Source organism: Thamnophis sirtalis, unplaced genomic scaffold (genome assembly GCF_051295495.1).
Source record: "Thamnophis sirtalis isolate CommonGarterSnake01/CBP01778 unplaced genomic scaffold, rThaSir2_p1.2 scaffold_15, whole genome shotgun sequence".
Taxonomy (NCBI): Eukaryota; Metazoa; Chordata; class Lepidosauria; order Squamata; family Natricidae; genus Thamnophis; species Thamnophis sirtalis.
In genome coordinates this window covers 26,899,763-26,916,648 of record NW_028261395.1, presented here as the reverse complement: position 1 = coordinate 26,916,648, position 16,886 = coordinate 26,899,763, and the positions used below count along the sequence as shown (strand labels likewise).

At 38.3% G+C, this 16,886-nt stretch overlaps 1 protein-coding gene across 2 annotated transcripts in view; it reads right to left on the bottom strand.

Moving 5' to 3' along the window:
* Window positions 1–16,886, bottom strand: part of CTNNA3 (catenin alpha 3) — an 869,421-nt gene that overhangs the window by 342,943 nt on the left and 509,592 nt on the right. For both annotated transcript variants that reach the window (XM_087702521.1, XM_087702520.1), the window contains one exon: window positions 5,608–5,700. In XM_087702521.1, the coding sequence (XP_087558647.1) occupies window positions 5,608–5,700 (93 nt within the window). The remainder of the gene's footprint in view (window positions 1–5,607; window positions 5,701–16,886) is intronic.

Sequence of the window (16,886 nt, the reverse complement as noted above, 5' to 3'; positions counted from 1 at the left end):
AAAATTCCTTATGAAAAAGAGGCCCCGAGTTCTCTCGCCTCCTGCTTTGGTTAACACTAAGCAGACACCAAGCCACTGTGACCTGGAATCTGGTAGCAACTATCTTGGCTTTAATTATTTAAAAAAAATATTTAAATTTCTTTCTTTTTCCTGAGGAGACTGGTGAGGCTCCGCCTCCCTTGCCTCTAGTGACTGCACGTCCCTGCTGGTAATAAAATGGTATTACCTATATGTAAAGTTACATTTGGATTATGGTAAATGTGCTCGATGAAAAAGTTCCAACTATCCCACACATACTTTCAGCATTTTTCACATTTATTGGCTACTGTACAACTTTTTAATGAGCTTTTTGGAACAATAAATATAGTTCTATTCATACAAAGGTTATCTTTGCCAAGTTGCTTTCATAATCTAAAAAGGCAAAGTATGCTTCTGAAAAGTATTGTGATTGATGTTTTTAATTGTCATATAATATTAGATTAGTGTTAAAATATAATTATAACATACAGAGCTCATCTGCATTGAGGCAGTTAAGAAAAATATTGCTATAGAGGAATATGTCTCTTATTTGTGCTTCCGTAAAGCAACAATGGATATAAGGATAAAAACAGATAGCTGCAAAAATCTGCCAACATTATAACACCATTCTTGATATAAACTGGGATAAAAATTGAAACTCCCATAAATACCTGTATTTTCAAACGAAATACCACCTGGAGGTCTTAAAACTGTAGGGGAAGTGAAAGTCCTAGGTTACAGATACCTGCTTAGACACAGATGGTGGCCAATTGGCAATTTTAATTAGGAATCAATTAAATGTCCATTACACCTTTTCAAAATGTGCCCCCTGCAGGATGTTCTCTGCCCTGCACAAGCTGTTGGGGATGAGTCTGTGTTGTGCAAATGGTTCTTGTAGTTTGCAGTTTGTAGTCAGTTTGAGATGGAGACAAACACAGACTCATCACCATCAGCCCACACCTGCATTCAACAGTGAAGGGGCACAGGGCAGAAAACACAACTTCACAACAGTCCTTTCAGCAGTTCCAAGAAGGCTCCACACCCTGCTGCACTACTCAGGTGACCCTGAGAACACAGACAAACCTCCAAGTGACTCAACAATTTTCTAAAAGAATTCAAATGACGAGCTGTCTGCAAGGAATATGAATACTTCCATTTCCCGCCATCCAGTCAGAGTTGAAGAAGCTTCTTGGATGAGAAGTGAAATGTCTTCAAAGAAAAATAAGAAAGTCCTGCTGCCTCTTGAAAAAGCACCTTTGGGACAACCATCACCTGGATGACTGAGAATCTCCATTGACATCATAGTAGAAGATAATTAACGACAAAATCAAGAACAAGACATACACACTGAAATCAAAAGAACAACGTGAGAGTCACAAACTAGGCACTCTGAATGGGGACATAAACAGGCTATCAGAAGCAGCCTATAATAATCTTTCCCTGTTAGTCTGTACCTTGTTTCCCTGAAAATAAGACCTCTTAATAAGACCAATTGGGCTTTTGAACCATGCGCTAAAGTAAGGCCGCCCCTGAAAATAACCCCCCCGAAAATATTGCAACACATAAGCACCCATGCAATGACCACCCTCGCTGCCTCCTACACCTCATAAATAATAAGACCTCCCTGAAAATAAGGTCAAGCGCTTATTTTGGGGAGTCAAAAGAAAATAAGACCCTGTCTTATTTTTGGGGAAACACAACAATAAAGCCAATGATTCTTAAACAATATATTTGGGACACTGATTTTTGAACTGATCTAAATCTCACCTTGTCTTTTCCAACAGAAACATATCAGCTTCCTGCCATTTGTCTATCATGAAATTCCATAGGGCTTTCACCCTGGCCAGGCTGGATGCATTAATTTTTGCCTTCCTATTAGGATGATTTCCCCATCATCAACATACAGTATATCTCCTTGCGTGGGTATAAATCAATGGGGACTTTGAGCCACATATTTCCATACTGATATCTCTATGGTGGTTTGTAACCAATTATATCCTCCACAACCACGTTTGAATGAGCAGCCTTCCCATTAACCATTGCATATGATTATTCACAGACCAAAGAAACAAAAAAGTGGAGTTCTCAGGCCTTAAAATATGGATATGAGGACGCACTAACAACAACAGCCACTATGGTGATTAAAAAAAGAGAAGCATTATTTGATTTAATCAATCTAGGGCAGTGATAGCAAACCATTTTGGTGCTGTGCCCAAAGCATGCGCACCCCCAAAATGCAATGCAAGTATCCCATGCGTGGGTCCTGCCCCCCGCACACATCCCACATGCTTGCGCGCGCGCCCCACCTATTTTTGGCTTCCAAGTTGGTACAGGAGGCCTTCCAGGCCCAAAATGGGGTGTGGGTGCGTGCATATGCACACTAACCCCCAAAATGCAATGAGCGCCTTCTACACATGAACCCCACCCCTCATGCATGCATGTGTGTGCTGGAAGGTCCGCAGAGAAGATTCTACGTGCCACCTGTGGCACATGTGCCATAGGTTCGCCATCACAGATCTAGGGCAAAGAGATGATAGAGAAATCAGAAATTTCCCATTGAATGATGACAATGCTTCCAAATTTATTTAAATGTTTGAATGTTCTTTTCAAATTGGTCCACCCCATGAGGCATGCTGTGTAGCAGGAGTCTTGGCAGCTCTGTATTATTATATTAATGCTAGCTGAGAAGATAGTTTGATAACAGATATTACATATACTCACTGATAAACCAAGAATTTTAAGTTCCAAAATGCACACCAAATTTGGGTTTGACTTTTCTGCAAACAAAGCTCAGATTTTTAAAGCCTGTCATGATATTAGTATCACACAACTTTATAAATGAGGATATAACCATTTGCAGTTTCCTGCCTGCGATTCAATGATTGCTTATCCCTGGGCGAAACATTTTTTCATAATATCTTGGTTGAAATTTCAAAGGTCAGCTTATCCGTGATTATCTATGGTAACTTGCATGTGTTTATCAATTGTGGAACTAAAGCCACATTCCTATACCAGTTTTACGTGGGAGTAAGCTTTGTATCATTTTTGTTCATATAAATATGCACAGGGCTGCTGTGGATAACAATTTCTAATATTAAAAGTTTCATATCTAGACAAAATTCCAAATGGACTTTACATGTCAACAAAGATACATCCAATTCCAACTGTCTGGCGCCATCTAGGTAAAGGTAAAGGTTCCCCTTGCACATATATGCTAGTCATTTTTGACTCCAGGGGGCGGACCTCATCTCCGTTTCAAAGCTGAAGAGCCAGTGCTGTCCGAAGACGTCTCCATAGTCATGTCACTGGCATGATTAAATGCTGAAAATGCACGGAACACTGTTGCCTTCCCGCCAAAGGTGGTTCCTATTTTTCTACTTGCATTTTTACATGCTTTCAAACTGCTAGGTTGGCAGAAGCTGGGACAAATAACAGGAGCTCTCTCCATTATGTGGCACTAGGGATTCAAACCACTGAACTGCTGACATTTCTGATCAACAAACTCAGTGTCTTAGTCATTGAGCCACCGCGTCCCTATGGCGTCATCTAATAATCATTCAAATTGTGTAGCCCAGATATCCCTTCTAGGCCATACAGTGGGAGCCAGCCTTGCTGTTTACATAAATTATTTATATTAAAAAACATAATTTTATATTAAAAAAAGCCGAACTGGAAGCGGCCATTTCTTTTCTCAGGGCTTCCGGCTGACACAGCTAAAGGGAGGGGGGGTGTTGTAGTGAAAGAGGGGCTATGTTGAAAAACAGAATAGCTCTTTGGTGAGTCAGAGACATTCCAACAGGTGGCTGGCCAGTGGAGGAGGAGAGAAGCAACCTGGCAACCAACTAGTATCCAGATTGGACAATGTGATTTATTGTTTTGGAAAACAGGAAACATTTACTTTTTAATGTGGCGAAAAGCATGGGAACATTTAGAGTTGGCTTTTCACCAGTTGTATCAAGATGATACTTCCTAATAAAGCTGTTTTTTGAGGAATCAACCTGTCTCGGAGTTCTGCTTTGAAATGGCTGCATTAATTGGAACGCTGACACTGCACATGTTTTTTAAAAAAAACTCTGGATGGCAAATAACCAATAAAATGGCCTAAAACAATATAAAGTGGTATAAAAACCAATAGCAATAAAAAATAAAATCAAAAAACCTGGTGCAGCGGCCAGTTTGCACTCTTAACTCCCATCCCAACCTGGTCTGGGGGAAGACCAAGGTTTTAAGTGTTGTCTGGAGGATGAAAGGACAGGGACCTATAGGATCCTAGGAGTGAGGGTGTCCATAGGGGAGGGGCTACAATGGGAAAGGCATGCTTTCAAAGGCACACAAGATGACAGTATTTGCGAAAAGGGGGCTGGAGTGGAATGTGCAAGTGTCCTCCGTCCTGTGGGATGCACAGGAGAACTAAGGGAGATCATGCCTTGTAGAGCATGAGAGGTTATAGTCAGTACCCCTTGACACCCAGAATAACACATAATATAGAAAGGCAAAGTGCCTCTGGATTATATGCACAATTGTATGCATGAAATTGTTCTGACCTAGGCTTCCCAAGATCATGAAGCAGACTCCTCGTCCCGATAAAACCTCTTTTATTTAGATTAAAGGGAATTCCTCTCCAGCAAAGTCCCAGCAAACTGTCTTTCGTGAGATTTCACAACTACAGACCTTTATCGAGCTTGGAGAGCTGCCAGGCCGATATCTTCCAAATGCCACTCTGTAGCAGCAATTAAGAAGTCAGGAACAAATCTTCACCTTAATGAATTGAACTAATTATCTCCTACAAACTCTACTTCCCTTTTTTTCCTTTTTATTCCCAATCAGAGGGGCAATTCACCATCCACCTATGCCTTTATTCCTGAGTTTACCATTGTTCCTTAACTGTTCCCTTCTCCTGGCAGCCCTGTGCATGCGCACATTGGGAACAGGCTCCAGCTGTTCTTCTGCCCCAGATATCCAACTCCGAAGGCAGCTGAAAACTGTTAGACAGCCCGGGCCACATCTCTGTCTCCAACGCAGAGTGCTCATTAGAGCCTTCCCCAGACTCCAGGACTAGCCCATGTTCCTCCCCAACTTCCTCACTGTCTGAGTCTGCTGCCAGCTTTGCTGGCTGCTGGCGGGCCACAACAGTAAGCTACTGATTAGCTTGATGGAACTCAAGGATGGAGCCAGTGAAGAGATCCTGATCCTCTCCTACATTTTATCTACAAAAAGCAATTTCAGTCCTGAATAATGAAGCTACAGCAAGGGAAAGTCTGAGAGGTTTATTTAAGTGCTAATAAATTATACTGTCAAGACTTTTGTTTAAAGGGAATATACGTATATATTCTGATCAATGAGGCAAAGATTGCAGCTTAAATGAACAGGAGAGGCTGAAAGATGATCTAAGGCAGACTAAACCTTTCTTAGTTTAAGCAGCATAGTCTCCTTCAAAAAAGATGAGAGATAATGGGGGAAAATATCACACATCATGCAAGGATGCATTATGAATCTTATTCTCAAACTGCAAATAGCATTCATTGTGTGAATGAAAAATAATTCTATGTGTTTATGTATTTACATGTAGTAAAAAGAGAGAAATCATACCTGAGGGCATAAGGTCTCCAAGTGATTGGCTGCTGTTTGGACAATATTAATTCCTTCTTCATTTGTGGATACCGAGCAAGCAAGATTAGCCACCTGAAAAAGGATGAGGAAAAACATTATTAGTAAATTTTGATACAATCACAGAAAACCTTAATCTTTTGTCCTCCGATTGCTTGGGTTATAATCAAGCCCCTTGACATCCAACTGATTTGGTGAGATGCATTTTATTAGGAACAGATGGTAACCTGGCACTGCCCAGGTATTTATTTATCCCAACCATCCTTCCATGAATGTCGCCGCAATTTCTTTTTTCTTTTTTTGCATTTTTTTATTTTTAAACATTAAAAAAACCAACATAAAAAAATTCTCATCCATTACATACAGCTTGTCGTTTGGTTACAAGTGTTTTTGCATCCATATTCTCAATTACATATACAATCACAGATTTTCCATCTAATATAACTAAATACCTCACTTTCATTGTACAACATATATTCAATTACAATTAATATTTCTTTCTTTTCAATAAACCTAATTTCCTTACATTCTTGATTGTCTGTTTAATAACAATATACCTTTATATAATCACTTATCCCATTCTGAATATTTTTACAATATAATTTTTTTACCAACTATTTATATTTGTATATCACTATTTTCAATTATGTATAATCCCACCAATCATCTATCGAGTATGTTTATGTTCATTATTATCCTTGTACATCAAACATTCAAACAAAGATGGTATTCCTTCATTTTTCAACAAGGTATTCTAAATACTCACTTCATATATATATATATACCAATTTTTGATTACTTCCTTATTAAAATTATTTATCAACAGCAGGATATCTTTATAATATATACTTAGAGTTATACATTATATCACCAATCTTCTATCAAGTATACATAAATTCATTGTTATTCTTATCCATTTTAAAACAAAAAGTTCTAAATTATTCAATTCATATATATCAGTCTTTCATTGTATCATTATTAATCTATTTCACAACATAATTGTATTATTGTATTATCACTTAACTCCTTCAATTAAAACATAAGTAAAACATTTTTCATTTCCAGGTTTTTTTCCCAGCCACTGATAAAACAAATCCCGTATCTTATAAAATTGCTCGTCTTCTTGTTCTTTAATTTCAAATGTCAATTTATTCATTTCAGCACACTCCATTATTTTTCGAATAACTTCTTCCTGTTTTGGTATTGTTTCATTTTTCCAGTTTTTTGCAAATACGATTCTAGCTGCTGTTAAAACGTTTACAATCAAATATTTTAAGTCTTTGTTATAGATTTCTGGTATAATTCCCAATAAAAAAAATCTCTGGTTTAAGATCCATGTGTTTATGTATCATTTTCTCCAACCACATGTGAATTTTAGTCCAGTATCTTTTGGCTTCAATACAAGTCCACCACATGTGGTAATATGAGCCCGGTGTCTGATGAGTCGCTGCAATTTCTAATGTTGGATTTTCCCCCTTACCAGAGGGAGCTTTCTTGTGGAGTACTGTGAAGCCTTTACCATGGCAACTCCACAGCACAGTATAATAGAAGCCATTTTAAGGCAATACGGTAGAAGCCATTTTAAGGCACAACAAGTTGTATCTTAACAGAACACCGCCCACTCCCCAAAGAGGTGTCTTACCCCCACAGTATTTCCAGAGAGTAAGTTTCATCAGTGTACCAAGTTTGGTTGAAATTGCTCGAGGCATTTCAGAATTATGCAGGAACACACACACACACACACACACACACACACACACACACACACACACCTTATATAGAGATAGTCATCATTTAATGACTGCCTTGGTTAGTGCCATTCAAAGTTACAACAGCATTGAAAAAAAATAAAATTGTAACTGGTCCTTGGACTTATAATCACCATGGTGTCCCCATTTAAGTGGGGACTTAAATATAGCAGTATTAATTGGGAATGTTACGGGTAATTTCAAAAGACAGTTCCTGTAAGAAAAACCACAAGCCACTTTTTAATTAAGAGTCCACTCAAGTTGTCACAGAAGAACTTGTTATCATGAACAAAGTTTACTACAGTCTAATAGTGAAATCACATCACAGGATTTCTAATCTGTAAATCTGGATTGATGATTCAGTAGACCCCCAAAACCTTTTATGCTCTTTGTTGCCTTTCAATTCTTCTTTATGCTGGCAGGTGTAAACACTGTAGAATGTTGTACCTGTACAGGTTATCAGCTGTACTGCCAGAGTGAGAAGTGTTGCACACAAAGACTAGCGAAGAATTATGTTATATTCTTCCAGTACTGTATTGAACTTTCCTTAGGTTGAAAAAAAACCTTTGTCTCAATAAAGACTGTCAACATCTATTGAACAAAATCCTTTCAGTTTATTAAAAACTGTTAAGATAATTTGCTGAAAAGGTAAAGAAAGAAATAGTAACAGTGAACAGGAACTGCCAAAGGTAATTATAGCTTCAAAACATCTGCAGTTTCACATTGGTAGCATCTTCTCTTATTGTTATAATAGGATTCAATACTGCATGCATACCCATTCCCCTCTGTCACCAATGATACTATTAGAATCACAATCAAAAGTAAAATGCTCAATTACTTGCATATGCAACATTTAGAACATATAAATCTAAAATGTATTGTGAGATCATTGACTCATTTAAAAATGTTAACCATTGAAAATATTCTTTATTCTAATTGGAAAATATCTGAAATATTATCAGTGAAATAGTATTAGTTCAATACAATTAAGCAAATACAAGTGCCATCAAGATTATTTAAATGGGAAGCAAAGATACCTGAATATATTTTAAAGATAAAAAGAAACAAGAAACAATAGCAATAGCACTTATATACTGCTTTACAGTGCTCTACAGCCCTCTCTAAGTGGTTTACAGAGTCAGCCTCTTGCCCCCAACAACCTGGGTCCTCATTTTACCTACCTCAGAAGGATGGAAGGCTAAGTCAACCTTGACCCTGATAAGATTTGAACTGCCAAATTGCAGGCAGCCAGCAGGCAGCATAAGTAGTCTGCAGAACTGCACTCTAACCACTGTGCCAATGTGGCTCATATAAAGTAAGGGTATATAATCAAGCATGGGGATGTGTAAAATATTTCAGATATGGAATATTATAGAGAAATCATATAGAAAGTCCTTTGGACTGCAAGGCAATCAAACCGGTCAGTCCTAGACAGGGGTGGGTTCCTCCCGGTTCGTACCGGTTCGCATGAACCGGTTCGTCGGTGAACCCGGAAATAATTAACTTCCGGGAACGCCGGTACCGGTCCTGGCCCCTGTTGCTGCAAAGCGCCCTTTTGCCGGCGCGTCGCAGCTCACTTGCTCATTCCCCCGCCCATCCGCAGCTCGCTCCCTCGCTCCCCCGCCCGTCCGCACTAAGCCCAGCCTGCCGCTCACTGATTGGCTGGCGTCCAGCCAATCAGTGAGCGGGCTGGAGGCGAAGCAAAGCTTTTTTCGCACTTGACCTCCATTTAAAAATTCCCTTCGGCCTTCGCTTGCTGCTTCCCCCTCAGGTAAGCAACAAAGCCCCAGCAGCGGGACTCGGGAGGCTTCGGGTGGGTGGCGGTGGCTCAGCTTTCATGAGGGAAGGCCTCCAGGCCTTCGCTCACAAAAGCTGCGGGCTCGCGTGCACTACGCAGACGAAGCTGGGTGGGGGGACGGCGTTAGCGGCGGTGTTAGCGGCGGCGGCATTAGCGGCGGCGACGGTAGCGGCTGAAGTGGGGGGGTGGCCTAGCTTTCGTGAGAGAAGGCCTCCAGGCCTTCCCTTACAAAAGCCGCGGGCTCGCGTGCACTACACGGCCGAAGGCGGGTGGGGGGGGGGGCAGCGTTAGCAGCGGCGGCGTTAGCGGCGGCGTTAGCGGCAGCGGCATTAGCAAGCCACTCCCATCCGGTCACATGTGTAGCAAGCCACTCCCACAAAGGAGGCCACATCCACCGAGTAGGTTCGAACAATTTTTGAAACCCACCCCTGGTCCTAGAGCAGATCAATCCTGACTGCTCTTTAGAAGGCCAGGTCCTGAAGAGGAAACTCAAATACTTTGGCCACCTAATTAGGAGAAGAGCCTAATGCTGGGAAAGATTGAGGGCAAAAGAAAAAGGGGACAACAGAGAATGAGGTGGCTGGATAGAATCCCTAAAGCAGTTGGCGTGAGCTTAAATGAACTCCAGAGGATGGTAGAGGACAGGAAGGCTTGGAGAAATGTTGTCCATGGGGTCGCGATGGGTCAGACATGACTTTGCAACTAACAACAACAACATAGAAATGCAGAACATTCTATTTTTCCCCTAAAATATCCTTGGAATATCATGAACCACTTCCTGTTCTGGAAGATTTCCTTTTAAAAAATTACAAAATATACAGGAGTTTTCTTTTAACTTAGTTACAAACCTAAACTGACTCTCTGAAAGGAACATGCAGACATCCAAATGATTCTTCTAGCCAATTATTAGCATCTAAGAATATATATAGCTTGCATCTCATTCAATTGCTTTTCATAGAACTGGTACTTGGAATGCTGTTATAGCAAAAGTGAATAAACCTGAGTAAAGAATTGTTGGGACTTAGATCTATCATCCGCTGTACTATGAAGGCAAAGTGTAACAAAAGTCATACTTTTGGGATGAATGGAATAATGAAATTGCATGTGATAATAAAATTATCACATACAATTTTATTAACACATACAATTTCATTATTCCATTCACTTCTTCAAATGAATGGAATGAATTTGTATGAAAAAGATTTTAGAAGTAAATATCAGGGAGGTGATAAGGATGTGAATAGGAGTCAGTGTAAATTGTTGGATGATACTGAGGAGGAGCAAATAGTAACAATTAGACAGTAGATGTAAATAAAGTAGTGGTATGTACATTGTCTTGGTCAGATACTTTTCCCTCATAAAGAAAAATGTGACCCAAATGTGATCCCTCTCTGCAGATGACACAGGACTGATGTCTGTCTGTCTGTCTGTCTGTCTGTCTGTCTGTCTGTCTCTCTCTCTCTCTCTCTCTCTCTCACACACACACACACACACACACACACACACACACACACACACATGGAAGAAAGGACTAAACAAAATTATACAACTTAATATGCTGAGAAAGAACAAGCTATTATCTCCCCAAAATTTAAAGAACATATCATATACCAGAAAATCAACTTGCCCAAATAGAGGTCTTTGGGAACAAAAAGTATTGGGTATTTATGTTTTTTTTAAGGGATAGGGGATTTGATGCCTTCAATAATGATTTTGACAAGCCACTGCCAGTTAATAGTAAACAATGATGGACTGCATAAAGGCAGTGGCTCTGGCAGAATAAGATGGCTTGATCTTACACAAATTGGGAAGGTCAAAATTTTGTAGCTTTAATAACTTAAAAATTAGAAATCTCATTTATATGGAAATATCCTCTTAACTTGCCACAGACATTCCAAAACGTCATTATTATATTATTTTTATGCTGATGTTTTAGATATGCTAGAATTGCATTTGCAATTTTTACCACTTTTCTTTATAAAATAACTTTAGAATAGCTTAGAGAATGTTTTAAAATATGAGGCAAAGGAAAGAGAAATTCAAGCAACTGAAATCATTTTCTTATAATACATCAAAGATAAGTAATTAAGTGCCATATGCATAGTAAATCTTCTTCTTCATAATTTTAGGGTGTTACTTGAACAATTTCTAGATTCCTGGGTCAAAATCAAATTTCCAAAAAACACTAGTCAATGAAGCAATTATTTGTCCTTGTTTTTTGTGTTGTGGGAGGAGATGATTTTGATGTTGATCAATATCTACCTCTAGCTGTAGTTCACCATTACACATGTTGGTTACATGGGAAAGAGTCCCTCTTTATCACAGTATTTTTTCCACTGAAGCGTTTAGAAAGTGCCTCTGTACAAAATATAAATCATAGATAAAAACAGGAAGAGATGTTTAATCAGGTCCTGAGCTAAGTAGAGTTTTATAACTCCAGTCAGCACTTTGAATGGGGCCAGAAGCCCCATGGGGCTACAATGGGCCTCTGTAATACAGTCTTATATATCTTACCATTTTCTTCTTCCCAATTGTCTTCAACACTTCAAAATTCTTGCTACACCAATAGATTCTCAAATTAAATCCTGCTGAAAGCAAGTGAAATTTTATTGACTTCCATGAGTGTTGAGGTTATTTTTATTATATATTTCATTGAAATGACCAAAGCAAGTTGTGTATTTCCATAGATTTCACTAAAATGAGGTAAAAAGTGGGCTTACCTGAATGATATTTAAGTAGTTGAATTTGCAAGACAAAGGAAGGAAGAATTGACTTTAGTGAGGCTAGAACAATATGCCCACAAGCATTGGGAAGAAAAAAAAATAGGGCTTTAAAGATTTTAGAAAAATCTATCTCAAATGAGATCTTTTTTCAGTTAATCAGAATAGAGTTTGAAGTGGCCCTGGATGTCTTCTAGTCCAACCCCCTGCTCAAGCAGGAGACTGTATATAATTATAGACAGGCGGCTGTCAAATCTTTTCTTAAAAACCTCCAGTGATGAAGTACCTAGGACTACTGAAGGCAAGCTGTTCCACTGGTTAATTGTTCTCACTGTTAGAAAGTTTCTCCTTCATTTCAGGTTGCTTCTTTCCTTGATTTGTTTCCATCCATTGTTTCTTTTCTTTTTTTAATTTTTAATTTTCAAAACAAACACAACACATCCTTCCATCCATTGTTTCTTGTCCTGCGCTCAGGTGCTTTGGAGAATAAGATGACCCTCTCTTCTTTGTGGCAGTTCTTCAAATACTGGAATATTGCTATCATGTCACCCCTAGTCTTTCTTTTCTCTAGACTGGCCATACCCAATTCCTGCAAACCATTCTTCATATGCTTTTATCTCCAGGCCCTTAATCATCTTAGTTGCTCTTCTTTGCACTTTTTCCAAAGTCTCAACATCTATTTTGTAATGCGGATGCTATTCAAGCTATTCAAAACTGGTTGCAGTATTCCAGATGTGGTCTTATGAAGGCTTTATAAAGTGGTACTAATGCATCACATGATTTTGATTCTATGCCTTTGTTTATACAACCAAAGATTGTATATATATATATATATTGGCTGCTACCAGCTGGCTCATGTTTAAGTAATCGTCCACTAGATATCCAAGGTTCCTATGTATCTATTATGAATTCACTAATGATTTTATGGCAGCTAGCACAATATCTCTCATCTACCTCTCTATCTATGACTATCTATCTATCTATCTATCTATCTATCTATCTATCTATCTATCTATCTATCTATCTATATCTATGACTATCATCATCCATGACTATCTTTGATTATCTATCTATGACTACCTATGACTATCTATGACTATCTATCATTATCTATCTATGACTACCTATGACTATCTATCATTATCTATCTATCATTATCTATCTATCTTATCTACCTACCTACCTATCTTGCAAACATCCACACAAAAACACACATGCACATAAACAAGGCTATAAACTAACCCAAGCTCTTTATAAACTAAAATTGGTTCCTCACCTCTGAATATCTTACAAATTAAAGTTTAGCACATTTATCTGGTACACGAAACTTGTCAGCCCATTCCAACACTTGTCAATTTTCTTCTTTCCCATCACTGGCAAAAATATATATACCATATTTTTCAATCTCTAAGATGTCCCCATGTTTCATGTAGTTTCTTGTAAAAGAAGACACTAGAAGCAATCACTGTTCAGAGTGAATAATACAACAGGAACAGGAAATACATCACAGGAACAATAGAGATGAAACCTACAGTGGCAATGTGATATAGGAAATAACTACAATAGAGAGGAATGATAGAGCGGCACTATAGGATAGAGGCTCATCCAGTATGTGCTTCTTCTGTGTATAAGATGCCCCTCCATTTTCAAGTAAATGTTTTTAAGAAAAAGTAGCGTCTTATATAAGAAAAAATATGGGACGTCAACTAGAGAAAAACAAAGTCAGTGACCTTTCTTGTCACATCTTGGATGCCCCAAACACTGAGCAGAAACAATAGTTTAAAAATAATGAGAAAAGCAGCAATTAAATTATTAGCAATCTTGGTTACAACATCAGAATATCATGAAGAAAGAGCAATCTGAAGGGTCAGAGAGGTTATATGAACAAAATGATTTATCCTCTAATTAATGACAGAAGTTACAACAAACTCTGGATAGAGAAAAAAGAAATATAGATCTTGTGTCTTTTACCTATAGCATTTCATTTTTCTATACTTTTCTATTATCTGTCCAGTCTTTCAACCCAGAGGTAAACTTTAAATTACTGTAGTTACCATGTCAAGGACGAGCTCAGTAACTGGACACTCATTCATGAAAGCAATTGGATTTTTTTTTTGTTACAAGTTGCTAGGTAGATTTTACTACACTGAAACTATAAAAAGACCTGCCTCACTTATATATACTCCAAGAGGGGAAAATGAGTAATAAAAGCTTGCGTTTATTAAGCATGCATGTGCAGCATGTCCCTGAGCGAACCAGCAGTAACAAAAGCCGGAACCCACCCCTGCCTTGGAAACATAATTCCCTATTTTCTCTATTTATATAATATGTATATGTATATACATATAAATATTAATCACATATAAGAGTCTTATCTAACAGGAAAACAAACTCTATTCAGCTATCAGATCTTGTCTACTTTATTAGGCACACAGAAACTCCTGTTAACCCTTAGGTTACGAGGATGCTGGGACATGTAGTTTAATAACAAATGGGAAAGCACCAGGTTGAGGAAAGCAAGTAGATCAGGGATGAAATTCAAAAGGAAATATACCAATTACTATACAGAAAACAATAAAAGAGGTACACAAATACTTACATAAGAGGATTAAGAGCCACCCTGATTCTCTTCCCAACACTATCCCTTTCCCAAGGCTTAAGGAACGTTTCTGCACATTTTGTTTGTATAACAGCTTCTGGTATTTGCCTCAAGGCCATCTCCACAACTCTGGGACTAAGTTCCAGTTATACTGCCAGAACTCCACTCCTCTACTCACAATAGAATCCCTTATGCCATCAGACTCGAAATTTTGGGTTTGAAGAACCTAGAACTATGCTGCTTATGGTCTGACATAAGCATAGTACACAAAATTGCCAGCTACGTCCTATCAAAGACTACTTCAGCTTCAACCTCGATAATACACGGGCAAACAATAGATACAACCTCAAGGTAAACCACTGCAAACTCGATTGCAGAAAATACGACTTCAGCAACAGAGTGGTCAATGCCTGGAATGCTCTACTTGGGTCCGTTGTTACAGCCTCAAACCCTCACAGCTTCAACCTCAAACTGTCTACTGTTGACCTTACCCCATTCCTAAGCGGTCTGTAAGGGGGCAAGCATAAGCACAACAGCGTGCCTACCGTCCCTGTCCTATTGTTCCCATTTATTCCTACCCATTTTCTCTGTTCAGGCTCATGTTTATACTTATACCTGTTATCTCAGACATGTTTGATAAAATAAATAAATAAACAAACAAACAAATAAATAAATAAATAAAACATTGCTCATTCCTCTTCAAGGTGTCTGCTATCCTTTGATATCACTCCGATCTAGAAAGCAAAAAACCCACCATCTATCCACTTTGACTGAGTGTATACTACATACTTTAAAAAAGGAGTAATAGGCAACTTTAGGTTATATTTTATCTCATTTGCAGATAATGTAGCATCTTGGGAAAGGCTGAGTTAACAGTTAGGGGCATTTGTTTGAAAACCTGGAGCTATTCCCAGGCAGAATTCCTCTGAGAATAGAAGGAACACTGCCAGGTTTGGTAAGTGTACAATTTTTGCTCTGTGCCAGATGAAAGAAGACGAATTTCATTAAATTGCAGTGGGATTATAACAATGCTGGTGACCCTGGTGTTTACATGATGCCAATGAAGCATCTGTTTCACAACTGGTGTTCTTTTCCTAGCTGATAAGGAGATCAGCTGGAAATATGGATGCTAAGATTAATGGTTGCTAATATAATGTATATGATAAAGGAAATCAAATCTCAACAATAGAATAACTGATGTTCATGAATCTTCCTGGATTTGTTTAAGCAGAATTACAAGTAATAGGAAAAAATAAATCTCACTATGCTTTTTACAAAGCATAGCAATAAACTGATAGAATTGTGTAATATACTGATTACAGATTAAAAGAGTTGGAAGGAACCTTGTAGGTCATCTAGTCCAAACCCTTACCCAAGCAGGAGACCTTACACCATTTCTGATAAATGGCAGTCCAATCTCTTCTTGAAAGCCTCCAATGATGAAGCTCCCACAACTTCCGAAGGCAAGATGTTCCATTGATTGATTGTTCTTACTATCAGAAAATTTATCCTTATTTCCAGGTTGAATCTCTCCTTGTTCAGTTTCCACCCATTATTCCTTGTCTGGCCTTCAGGTGCCTTGAAAAATAGCTTGAACCCCCTCCTCTCTGTGGCAGCCCCTCAAGTATTGGAAGACTGCTATCACGTTTCCCCTGGTCCTGCCTGCCTGCTTCATTGATGTTCTGTTTATAATAATTTGGATTATAAATATTGTCTACTTCTCTTCAGATGCAGTTCAGAATAAACAACAGCAATAAACTCTAATTTTCATTCACCTCCCCCGATGTTGGATTCTTTGCAGTTTTATCCACAAACAGAGTGATTCATCACCTCCCCCACCATTCCCTTTCATGTGATGAAAAAAGAGATCAAAACATCTTTCAGAAGTTTAATGAAATAGTCACCCTATGGCTATCATCAGCACATTTCCACTTGTTTCACTATAGGCAGCTCTAGATTTCCTTTCTGATTCAGATCTCCAGCATCACAGTTAAGCCAATCCTGAAAAATTACAGAACTTCATATTTGGAAGATGTTCAGAGTGGGGGGAAAAACACCTGAAGCTCATCCTTCCAAATAAAATATGAGGAACAAATGAAGAAAAACACTTCAGATGCCTATGTCTAGACAAGGATTATCAATTTTATTAAATTTTCTTCCTACTGCATAGATTCTGTAAGATCTTATTTTGTCATGTTAATGTAAATAAGAATTTTTTATAGATACCAAAACTGATGATGTTTCTAGAAGGGATAAAAACGAGAATACGCAATGATGTTTTAGAAGCATATATTATTACTCCTGAGGTAAAAGAAAACATGTTTTAAGGTATAATAGACACTTCCCCTTATAAATAGTAGTTTTATTTTTCTTCTGAAGTTAGTTATCAAGAAATG